The sequence below is a fragment of the Leopardus geoffroyi genome, chromosome B3 (genome assembly GCF_018350155.1).
Source record: "Leopardus geoffroyi isolate Oge1 chromosome B3, O.geoffroyi_Oge1_pat1.0, whole genome shotgun sequence".
Classification (NCBI taxonomy): Eukaryota; Metazoa; Chordata; class Mammalia; order Carnivora; family Felidae; genus Leopardus; species Leopardus geoffroyi.
The window spans coordinates 70,857,437-70,870,640 of record NC_059337.1 but is presented as its reverse complement, the minus strand read 5'-3'; the positions used below and the strand labels follow the sequence as shown (position 1 = coordinate 70,870,640).

Below are 13,204 nucleotides of genomic sequence, written 5' to 3'. Positions count from 1 at the left end.
TCTGCCCATTTCTTCTTTTTTTTTTTTTTTTTTTTTTTTTTTTTTTGCAGAGGTGGGTGTTGAGATTGATAAGTTCTATATAGATTTTGGATACTAACCCTTTATAGGATATGTCATTTCCAAACATTGTCTCCCATTCCATTGACTGCTTTTAGTTTTGTTGCTTGTTTCTTTTGCAGTGTAGAAGTTTTTATCTTGATGAAGTCCCATTAGTTCATTTTTGCTTTTGTTTCCCTTGCCTCCACTGATTTGTCTAGTAAGAAGTTGCTATGGCTGAGGTCAAAGAAGTTGCTGCTTGTGTTCTTCTCTAGGACTTTGATGGTTTCTTATTTCACATTTAGGTCTTTCATCCATTTTGGATTTATTTTTATGAGTGGTATTTATTCTCCTGCATGTTGCTGTCCAGCTTTCCCAACACCATTTGTTGAAGAGACTGACAAAAGAACTAAAATCTAGTGAAGCTGAAATCAAAATTGCTATAACCAAGATGCAAACCCAGTGGATGCCATAAAAATGAGGATTGACAAAGCAAAGGAAAGAATTAATGATACAGAAAATAACATTATGGCTGAGTACCTGGGTGGCTCAGTAGACTGATCATCTGACTCTTGATTTCATCTCATGGGTAGTGAGATCAAGCCCCATGTCAGGGTCCATGTTGGCAGCATGAAGCCTGCTTGGGATCTCTTTCTCCCTCTTTCTCTGCCTCTCCACACTTGTTCTCTCTCTTAAAAATAAATAAACTTAAAAAAAGAAAACTATGGGGGCGCTTGGGTGGCGCAGTCGGTTGAGCGTCCGACTTCAGCCAGGTCATGATCTCGCGGTCCGTGAGTTCGAGCCCCACGTCAGGCTCTGGGCTGATGGCTCGGAGCCTGGAGCCTGTTTCCGATTCTGTGTCTCCCTCTCTCTCTGCCCCTCCCCCGTTCATGCTCTGTCTCTCTCTGTCCCAAAAATAAAATAAACGTTGAAAAAAAAATTAAAAAAAAAAGAAAAGAAAACTATGGAAAATAAGGAATCTGAAAAGAAAAAGGAAAGAAAGGTAAAGGATTACAAAGATAGACTTAGGGATCTCAGCGACTTATTAAGACGCAATAAAATTTGTATCATAGGAATCCCAGAAGATGAAGAGAGAGAAAAAGGGGCAGAAAGTTTACGTAAACAAATTACAGCTGAAAACTTCCCTAATCTGGGGAAGAACGCAGACATTAAAATCCAAGTAGCACAGGGAACTCCCATTAGATTCAACAAAGTTGACCATCACTAAGGCATATCATAGTCAAATTTATAAAAGACACAGACATGGAAAGAATCCTGAAAGCAGCAAGGGAAAAAAGTCCTTAACCTAAAAGGGAAGACAGGTTAGGTTTGCAGCAGATCTGTGCACAGAAACTTGGCAGGTCAGAAATGGGTGGCAGGATATATTCAATGTGCTAAATCAGAAAAATATGCAGCCAAGAATTCGTTATGCAGCAAGGCTGTCGTTCAGAATAGAAGGAGAGAGGAAGATTTTCCCAAACAAAAACTAAAGGAGTTTGTGACTGCTAAACCATCCCTGCAAGAAATTTTAAGGGGACTCTTTGAGTGGAGAAATAAGAAACTAAAAGCAACAAAGACAGAATGGAGGAGAGAACATCACCAGACACACCAACTCTACAGGTGACACAGCGGCACTAAACTCATAACTTTCAATAATTGCTGTGAATGTAAACAGACTAAATTCTCCAATCAAAAGACATAGGTTATCAGAATGGATAAAAAACAAGATCCATCTATATGCTGCCTATAAGAGACTAATTTTAGACCTAAAGACACCTGCAGATTGAAAGTAAAGGGACATAAAAATAACTATTATGCTCATGGATGCCAAAAGAAAGCTGGAGTAGCTATACTCACAACAGACAAACTAGATTTTAAACCAAAGACTATAATAAGAGATTATGAATGGCATCATACTATAATTAAGGGGTCTATCCATCAAGAAAAGCTAACAATTATAAATACCTATGCCCCCAAACTGGAGGAACCCAAATATATAAATCAGTTAATAATAAACATAAAGAAACCTAGGCAATAATAGTAGGGGACTTTAACATCCCTCTTACAGCAATGGACAGATCAACTAAACAGAAAATCAATAAGGCAACAATGGCTTTGAATGACATACTTAACAGATAAATTGAGAACATCTCATCCTAAATCAGCAGAATACACATTTTTTGCAAGTGCACATGAAACCTTTTTCTGAATAGATAACATACTGTGTCACAAATCAGCCCTCAACAAGAACAAAAAGATCAGGATCATACCATGCATATTTTCAGACCACAATGTTATGAAACCTGAAGTCAACCACAAGGAAAAATTTAGAAAGCCCTCAAATATACAAAGCTTAACATCCTACTAAACATCCTACTAAAGAATGAATGGGTTAATCAGGAAATTAAAGAAGAAACAAAAAAAAATACATGGAAGCAAATTAAAATGAAAACACGACAGTCCAAAACTTTTGGAATGCAGCAGAGGCAGTCCGCAGAGGGAAGTATATTGCATTACAAGCCTGATTGGAAAACATCAATGGTACAAGGTAGAAACCATTAGAAGGCCTTTGAGACACTTAACGGGAAAGGTAACAAAGGTTTAGCCATGGAGTTAAGAGGGAAGTAGATAAATCAGGAATATTTGGGGGGAAGGCAAAGGAGGGTTGAAAAGGAACTGAAGAAAAGGAAGGAGCTAAGTTTCTGACCATAATCACAGGAAAGAGAAATGCCATTAGCTGGGATGGGGCAGAGTAAAGGACAAACAGGTTTGGAAACAGAAGAACTGAAGTATCTGTGAAATATTAAAGGAAATATGCCAAGAAGGTATGTGGTCTATTAGCTAAGAAGTAAGAGAAGTCGGGGCTCCTCCATTAGACTTGCCAAATTTTCGGGGCAGTTCCTCTGTGTCTCAACATTAAGTATGTTCTCTCTGTAACCTGCTCTTCTCTGTAGACCTTTCTGGCCCCTCTATTGCTCTGAAATTTCTTTCCACAATGTTAAAAAGCAAGATATGTGTACATAAGCAGTTCAATCCATTAATGCCCAAATAAGCTTTCTTTCTGATTCTAATGTATTGCCAAGTGTTGAGTAATGACAACTGAAAAAGTTGGAGGGTTTTTTTTGGTAGCATATTGTGTAGTATGGAGTTAAAAAACTTAATCATAAATATTTCCATGAAAAGAAAGAAGTGAAGAATTAGAAAAAACAAAATTCCAATTCTCTTAGCCCCACTGTCAGATTTCATTTTTTCTGATTAGATTTCCTTCAGGTTCTGAGCATAAGACCTAGAGCTTATGGGCACAGTCACTCTAAACAATGGAAAAGAAATCACATGAAGGGAAACTGATTATTAAATGAGGGTAAATGTAGCTGTTGTAAGCTTCTGGGTCACTAAATTTTCCCCTTGTGATTAATGCCACATTTGTAATTATAGACAATTTAAAAATTCTTACCATCTAGTTTTTGGGTAAACCAACTGAAATTGTGTTAATAACTCCCAGAGCAAGATGACTTCACTTAATAAAGGAAGTTTGTTAATTGGCTACTGCAATCCATGGTACTGGTTATCTAAGATATATAGCATGTACTATGGTATTTAAATACTTGTTTTATGGGATTTAGTGACTCAGTCTTTAAAAAGAAAAGTTTGGAGATTTATCTTCTTCAACCTGTTATTACTCTCCTGGCATTTTTCTCAAAATTGGTATGTGGAAATTAATCACATCAGGCAAAAAATTAAATATAAAGGTTATCATTTGGAGAGTTAAAGGGATTCTAGGTTAAACTTATTACTAGAATTAAGATGACTTGGATTTCTTGAGCATGAGAATTGGGAGCTTGTTGATGAGATTCTAAAATCTGAAACAAAATATCAGACTATGTCTTGTTATTGTCACTGCTAACACAGGTGACAGATTGAGACACCCAGGAAGAAGTAAGCATACTGGTATATAATTTTCAAAGTACAGAGATAATGATAGAGAATAGAATGGGGCACAAAACTGTCATTTTAATAACCAGGTAGACTTCCCCTGATAGATTCTTAGTTATCAGGTAATATATAAAATTAAGTAATATATTAGTAATATAGTAATATATGTAGTGGTTAAATATGTGTTTTTTGGGTACAGAATTCCTACTGACTAGCACTATGCCCTGATGACACTAATTGTACTGCTAAGATTTAGCTGTATAGTTAGGATTATAATAGTACTTCTTTTGTGCCATTGTTGTAAGAATAAATGAGATAATGGATGAAGTGTTTAGCACAGTGCTTTGTATGAAGTTGACTAAGAAAATGCTAGCTGTTATGATTAGCAGAAGCTCTTTCTTTCCAGCGTTTTACCAATATAGAATACTATAATTTGATCTTTCTTTCTTACTAAGGACCTTTTCCAAATTCTGTTCTTTTGCAGTCTCTTGTATCATACATATTTATGTAATTATTAGTCATATATCAGTGTAAGGCAACTAAATTGAGTCCTTCATATCCAAAAGCCTTTCTCCAATTTAACTATATACACAGGGGCAAGAAGCAGATTTCCTTATATAAATATGGTTCTTTACTGTGAGGCTATCTTCTTTCTCTTCCACGTCTTCCATTGACTCTTTTCATTGACTCTTTTCTCTCTAGAACCATCACAAAAAAATTATTGTGTTTATGAGTCTGAGCCAAAAAACCTAGAGCTTCACCCAAAGAAACTTCAACAATTTGTAAACTTCTGTTTGTAAACTTCTGTTTTTCTGTTTAACTGGAATACTTTTAAACTTCTGGCTCAGAAAAATAAATTTCTGAGTCCAAAAATTACCACATATAAATTTCACATTTCTTTTTAAATGGAAGTCTGGTTTTGCTTTCAGTGTATTTTCATCTCAGGTAGAAATTTCCAATTGGTTAGTTTCCAAAGTCAGGAACAAAGAAAGATTATTTCTAGGATAGCCTGATGTCCAAGACAGGGCACTATTTAACTCTGTATTCTAAATATGAAATAAATATCATAATGAAACATTAAAAAATTCCTTTCTCTTTTTCACAAGGATAGCTAGCTTGGTTAACCTATTTTCATTTATAGGTTAGAGCTTAATAACTCTAAAGACCAGTGGTGTCTGGGTGGCTCAGCTGGCTAAGCATCTGACATTGGCTCAGGTCATGATCTCGCAGTTCCTGAGTTTGAGCCCTGCATCAGGTTCTGGGCTGACATCCAGGAGCCTGGAGCCTGCTTCAGATTCTGTGTCTTCCTCTCTCTCTGCCCTTCCCCCACTCGCACTCTGTCTCTCTCTCTGTCTCTCTCTCTGTCTCAAAAATAAACATAAAAAAAATTAAGAAAAAAAAAGAACTCTAAAGAGTAGAAGTAACTACAAATGAATACAGACATCTGTAAAGAACACTACCTGGCTCTTTTTAAGTATCTCCTTTTTGTCAAACTTTCATTTCATTGTTATAATAAATTATATAAATTTATTAATGAAAAATTATTTCATTCTAATATTTTATTTTAATCTTATTTTTCATTTTTTAAAATCTCATAGATTGTTAACCTGCTCAGAAGCAGATATTTTCACATTCAGAATGACTTTACCTGAGTAGAGGTAAAATTTTACTATCTGATTTTTAAACACAATAGTATGCTCACTCAACTAATATTTATCACTTCATAGTTTGCACACCTCTTTCAAATGTATGCTGTAACAAACACAAAGTTCAGAGAATTGCAGTGATTACATGAAAATAAGTATCCTCTCTGTTTTGATTATCATTATATCTGCAGGCCTACAGAGTGCTTGGCATATAATCATAGTAGGTGCTCAATAAGTTGGAACAAATGGGTAAACATTAATAAAAAGAGTTAGTAGTGAAGCCAGGAATTGAACTCAGATTTCCTGATCTCAAACTTGTGCTATTTATATTATGGCATACTGTGGAAATTTTCACTATCTGCCTTTCTATGAAGACTGACTGATTACACAAGTGTGAATAAGAATATGATTATCTCAATATGGAAAAAAATCATTTTAGAATGGTTTTAGAGAAATTCTGCCTGTAATTCTAGAACTAAATGAAGTCACTTCAATAAAACTAACTGTAGACAAAGAGGAATGGTTTAAGATCAGAAAACTTTGGTTAATAGATTTATCACTTGGCAAACTCTCTTCAGGCCTTGTACACACAGAGCTGTAATACAAAAAGAGGTTTCAAAAGGCATAAGATTCTATGAGGTATTATTAAAAAAGTAATTAGTAAGTTTTATATTTTTAAATGGCCTCAATGCTTGAAAGTCATGTCATGAATAAATAAATCATCTCAACTAATTGTCACTGAGTGTTAATACAGACACACAGGGAACTCTTCCCAGATTCTGAGATCTGACCATGAGCTTCATTTCAAAGGATTCCTTCTGGAAATCACAAATTATTTCATTTTAATTTTGATTGAAAAAATTGGCACATTCGAATGAAAATAAATTGCCGTTCAAATCTGTTTATAGGTGTATATGTATGGAATTGAAAACTTGGAAATAAATTTTTATTATGTCCCTATTTCATTCTAGAAAATAAAAAGGATAGTTTTAAATACAGGTCCTTATTGTAAAGACTGAATTTATAGTTCCTGAAAACTGTGGACGTATTTAAGCCTATGAGGTAGAATACTATTCAGAAAAGATAATTATGCATTTGTTAATTCCATAATAAGGTAAAAGTCAAATCCTCATTCATTTAATTTCTAACAGATCTGCTAAAATTATACTTATGTTTCCCAAGAGAAAGCTTATTTCACGTGAATAAGTTATTGCCCAAGCTTGCTATTATGCCCTTTGTGTCAAGGCTTGCTCTTAATTTCCCGGTGTGGGAGAAAATGTAACCCTCCTAGTGGTGGCTTTCTCTGATCACCTGGTCAGTCCATATACCTTTGCTCTGATTTTTTCCCATAAACCTAGTCACAAACTGACATAAATATATATTTTATTTACTTTTAATCACCTCTGCCAGCCCAGCCACCACCTTTAGATTGTAGGCTACATGCAGGTCAAACACTTCTGTTTTCTTTTTCTTTCATTGCTTTGTCTCCAGAATCTATAAAAGTGTATGTTATAGAGCAGTAATCTAGAATATTTGTTGAATGAATTAATTACACCAATTATGATATTCAGTAGGCTTTGGAAAATACTTTTGTTATTGTGATAAGTTCAGGAGAGAAACATTATGCTAATTAAAATTACATTCAGTCTCATCTTTGATGAGCAGACTAAATGGTATTACATTCAATTGTTATAAAAGGGAAATCACTGGAAAAGTAAATAGTGTAATTGTGATATTAAAAGACTATTTTTTTGCTTGTTTATTCATTTGTTTTGTTTTTCTCATTTGGACTTATTCCACATAGCATAATACCCTCTGGGTCCATGCACGTTGCCACAAATGGCAAGATGTCATCCTATATTATGGCTGGGTGATATTCCATTAGGTGTGTGTGTGTTTAATATATATATGTATACCTTCCTTATACATTCGTTTGTTTCTTTTTTCAGTTCTACATATAAGTGAAATCATATGGCATTTACCTTTCAAATCTTATTGACTTATTTTACTTAGAATTATACCCTTTAGGTACATCCATGTTGTTGCAAATGTCCACATCTTGTACTTCTTATGGCTAAATAATATTCACTGTGTGTATATGTGTATGTATGCATATCATCTTTATCAATTCTTCTACTGATGGATATATTTTTTAATTGAAATCTTATTTCTTTAGTTCCCAGTGAGATTGCACATCTCTTAAAATGGCCATCGGCTATTTGTTGTACTCCGTCTGTGATGCTTGCTTGTATCCATTTCCCATTTTTCTAAAAGAATAATTTTTCATTTAAAAAAAGGGTGCTTCTCAGGTTATGGGAAGATACATTTTCACTGCTTAATAGTATAATTAACTGCTATAAAACTTAATTGTTTTAATATAGAAAAGTGAATGCAATCTGTTGCTCACACTAATTTAGTTTGTCACAGTTTATCTAACTCTCTCTTTAACTGCAGATATTTCAAATACATGGCCACATCTCACTCCATTTCTCTGATATCATTTACCAAATTAACTGGGCTGATTTCCATCTCTTTACATTTGGCCTAAATTTTCTCTCCCTTCAAGATTCTGTAAAAGGCATCAGGCTCATTTTCTGCTATTCAAAATCTGAATGTGTAAGTATAGCATATGTATCTTTAAAAGTATTATAGGGACCTTGAACTCTTCCTCAAAAACACGTCAGAATCCAGAGACAAATACTCAACACCTTCCGTCCTTCCATACTGACTTCATGTTAGATAAATAACTATCTTTCTTTTCCTCCTTCTCTCCCTCTCTCTTTCCCTCTCGTGCCAACCCATAAATGCAAAAAGTACAATTCATATAATTATGTAAATAATCACAGGGAAAATATCAATTCCTAACAGTAATGTGAATAATTATTTTCCTATAGCCTCACCATATTATTTTTATAATTATTAGAACTGAAACATCTACTTGATTTGCAATATGGTAAAGGGCTTATTATTATCCATTTTTAATTATTTTTCTTTCCTATAGATAACTTCAGCAGCCCAGAGTCAGTTAATGGATGGAGCAATAAATCAGTGGTTACTGAATTCATTTTGTTGGGCCTTTCTAGCTCTCAAGATATTCAACTCTTCCTCTTCTTTTTCTTCACTGTGTTTTATGGAGCTGCGGTTTTGGGGAACATCCTTATCATCCTCACAGTAATTACAGACTCTCACTTACATTCCCCAATGTATTTTCTTCTTAGCAATCTCTCCTTTATTGATGTGTGTCAGGCTACATTTGCCACTCCCAAGATGATTGCAGATTTCCTCAATGAACACAAGACCATCACCTTCCAGGGATGCATGTCACAAATCTTTTTCTTGCATGTTTTTGGGGGTAGTGAGATGGTGCTTCTTGTTGCCATGGCCTATGATAGATATGTTGCTATTTGCAAACCTCTGCACTACATTACCGTCATGAGCCGAAGGGTGTGCACTATTCTGGTGGGAGTCTCCTGGACCATTGGTATTCTGCATTCAGCCAGCCACCTGGCATTCACAGTCAATCTTCCTTTCTGTGGACCCAATAAGGTAGACAATTTCTTTTGTGACCTTCCCCTTGTGATCAAGCTTGCCTGCTTAGAAACATATGTTTTAGAGATCCTCGTGCTAACCAACAGTGGCCTGCTCTCTCTTATCTGTTTCCTACTTTTGCTCATTTCTTATACTATCATCCTTGCTACTGTCCATCAGCAAGCCTCTGGTGGGACATCCAAGGCACTTTCCACCCTGTCTGCCCACATCACTGTTGTGGTTTTGTTCTTTGGCCCATTAATCTTCATTTATATTTGGCCTTTTGAAAGCTTCCCAATTGATAAATTTATTTCTGTGTTTTTTACTGTCTTCACTCCTGTCCTTAACCCCATGATCTACACATTGAGGAATAAAGATGTAAAGGAAGCCATGAAAAAGCTACGGAACCGACACGTGGGTTCTAAGCAAGTCTTTTAGACAATTGTGAGGTAGTAACACAAATCCTTAATTATTGTCCTTTGTAATGCACATAGGTGATTTTATTGTTGTGTTTCTATCACAATTAGCCTTTCACTATTATAGAAGCTATCTCTAGTTATCTGAAGTTGTAAATGAAGTGCAGAATCTCATATTATACCAGTTCCAATATTCTGTGGCTCATCTCATCTTCCCTGAAACAATCAACAACATATATTAAAATTCCTAAGTAGTTTTTTTCCTCCTTATATAGGCATTGTTTAAAAAAGCATCCTGTAGCATTTTGAAATCACCTCCATATTAAAGCAGATTTGTTAACACATCTGACTTGATTGGGGTAGCATTCTTTGAGTTAAAAACAGAATATGCTTTGACATGACAGGCTATATTAAGACTCCGAGGGCACCTTTTGGGATGAGCACTGGGTGTTGTATGGAAACCAATTTGACAATAAATTTCAAAAACAAAAAGTCTCCTCTACTTTTATCAGTATATTTTATCAATATTTCACCTATTAACTTGGCCCCTGTAAATAGCTGCAAATATCCCACATTCACAAAGAAGCCACTGACAATTATAAATCATGTTTTTATAATAATTACCATTTTGCTAAATTTTAAATACCTAAAATACTACAGTGTCAATTATAGTACTGAGTTTTGCTACTTTGGCTTTGAAACAAACAGCGCATCAATAAATATCACCAAGTTCATAGTTCAAATTATAGGAGTACTCTTACACCTTCTGGGAGAAATGTTCTAGCACTTAAATATACAGACTATCATACCACTGGTAATAAACCTACCATCAGCTGAAAAAGACTGCAGGGTATTTGAATAGTTAGTTTGTTCATTAATATTAATTCAGAGTGAATATTTCAAAGTAGTAACAGTAAGAATATATATTAGTGATTAGAAAATATATCCCATACTTATTTTTCTTAAATTTTAAGTGAAACTTAAGAATACTGATAAATCATGGAAAGAATAGGAGAAGGAATGTGAACATGATGGATTCAGTCCCTTATTAGTCACAGAATCATCATTCCATCACCAAATCCATGCCAAGAGGAGTTTATTCCATTTCTGCCAGATTTGTGGTTTCGGAACCAAAGATATGGCTGTGTTTTTGTTTTTACTACTTAGGATAGTTTGTGAGTCCCTAAGACAATCATTTTCTGTTTCTTACCAAATGTGTCAGTCTGCTAGAAGTTTAACATGCAAGCACATACAGCAAGTGTCATAAGGAGAATGCAAGTACCCAGAGCATTGATTTCTAGGTAACTTCTACTACTGTTTCATATAAACAAGGTATTTCTTTTTTTTTTTTTTTAATTTTTTTTTTCAACGTTTATTTATTTTTGGGACAGAGAGAGACAGAGCATGAACGGGGGAGGGGCAGAGAGAGAGGGAGACACAGAATCGGAAACAGGCTCCAGGCTCTGAGCCATCAGCCCAGAGCCTGACGCGGGGCTCGAACTCCCGGACCGCGAGATCGTGACCTGGCTGAAGTCGGACGCTTAACCGACTGCGCCACCCAGGCGCCCCTAAACAAGGTATTTCAGAGTGATGTAATAAGAAGCCAGTGGAAAACTAAATTGTCCATACCTAAGTGTCAGATTTTTATGAGTCCTTGTATTCTGTAGCACTCTGATCTTGTTTTCATATTTGGTTTTTCATGTTTGAGATTACTTCATTGGATGTTACATGAATAAACTAACACTGATTCAAAACAGGATGTATGAATAATATTAAAATGAGCGATCACAGGTATTACAAAAGAGGCAAAAGTCATAATCTCATGTTCAACGAAGGCTTTCAAACCAATCAAGATAGCTATAAAAATGTTCATTATTGGTTAGGTAATAATGACAAGTAGGATATAATAGATAATAGAAAACAGCTACAGAGTTAATAATCTCAATGTGGTAATGTTCAGTTTTGTTTAACTTGAAGCAACCTCATGCAATTTTTTACATTAATTTATGCCAGGTATTGCGGATGAATAAAGATTAACGAACATATCAGGTCTCATGGAAATGACTGAATACAAATGAAGCAGATAATCATTAAAGTTTTAAATGAAAAAAGGCTTATTCTGTACAAGGATGGCAGAATGGTACAGCTAGAAAGGGCATTTAGCTGGGCCAGCCACCAAAACACCTTATAGTTGGCATTAACTTAACGAATCATCCCAGTTCAATTTTTGGCCTACACACTTACAGACCCACAAATTATAACTTGTTAATAATTGTAAGAAAATTGGATAAATTTGTCAAATAGTATTTTTTATATTTTTTATTTTTATTTTTTTTTGAATTTATTTTTGCGTATGGTATTTTTTATATTTTTTAATGTTTATTTTGAGAGAGAGAGAGAGACAGTGAGCACATGGGGGAAGGGCAGAGAGCGAGGGAGACAGAATCTGAAGCAGGCTCCAAGTTCTGAGCTGTCATGACAGCATGGAGCCCAATGCAGGGCTCAAACTCATGGACTGCGATATCATGACCTGAGTTGAAGTCAGATGTTAACCACGTGATCCACCCAGGTGTCCCTCAAATGGTATTGAAAATTAATTGTCAAATAAAATAGAGCATTATGATTGAAATAGAAACCAAATTATTACTAAGTGGTATTGGTGAATCTATGCTAAAATTTAGCTTTGGTTACTTGACTGACATGTGGAAGATGATCAGGCTCTGGTAGCCTGGCAGGGAAACACCCACTTGAACAATGCTGGGATGGGTACTGTTTGCTTTGTCTCAGTGACTCCTCTTCCTATCTATCCATACATTCAGGGCTATATACAATCCTTCTGGAGGTGTGTTAATGCTTCTCACCAGTTGAAAATTAAGACACACTGGTCGAGGAATTATTCTAACCAAGAGTTGGCATATGCTCTCCTATCCATAACGTGTGCTTATAGAAATCAGCTTTCAAATGACAACCTTATTTAATTATTTATAAAAGTTATGAGTCAAATATAATAAGCAGCAAATCTAAAGAAAAATATACAAATAGTAAAAATAGAAAAATATTCAATTTAACAGGTAATGAAATGTTAATTAAAACAAGAGAGATGTGTCATGTCCCCTATTAGATTGATAAAGGATAAAACAAAAGAATAATACTGAATAGGACTGAAAATTTGGAACTGTGGAAGTTCTATTTGGTCAAAATTTATTGAACAGTTTTTAGAAAGCAATTTAGTGTATTTATCAAAATGTGTATGCATTCATGACCCAGTAATTTTATTTCTGGGGATCTTCTCTCTTGAGTACTGTATCTCCCTGTTCTGAAGCACAAAATTAGATATGCATTATGTTGGGCAGCATGGACTCTAGGAAGTACAGTCCCCATTAAGAACTGGTTAAAGCAAGTCATAAATAAAGAAGATAATCTGTAACTTTTTTTTATGCAAAAGAGTGCTCTCTGAAAATAGAGACTGCTACTTGTACTATTTATTGGGAGAACATTCCTCCACTCATTTAATGAAGCCACAATAACCTGGATTCCAATTTTACAAGTATCATATCATATAATAAGGAAAGTTTTTAGTCCAATATTACTCAAAAAACAAAGTTATAAGGAGGAATGTGGGGAGATGGTGGAGTAAGAAGATCC

At 35.0% G+C, this 13,204-nt stretch overlaps 1 protein-coding gene across 1 annotated transcript; it reads left to right on the top strand.

Annotated features, from left to right (window-relative positions):
* Positions 1-4,287: 4,287 nt before the first annotated feature.
* On the top strand, positions 4,288-9,581 carry LOC123582215 (olfactory receptor 4K1-like). Its single transcript, XM_045448468.1, has 2 exons — positions 4,288-4,298; positions 8,654-9,581. The coding sequence occupies exons 1-2, from the start codon at positions 4,288-4,290 to the stop codon at positions 9,579-9,581; spliced, it is 939 nt and encodes a 312-aa protein (XP_045304424.1).
* Positions 9,582-13,204: the final 3,623 nt, after the last annotated feature.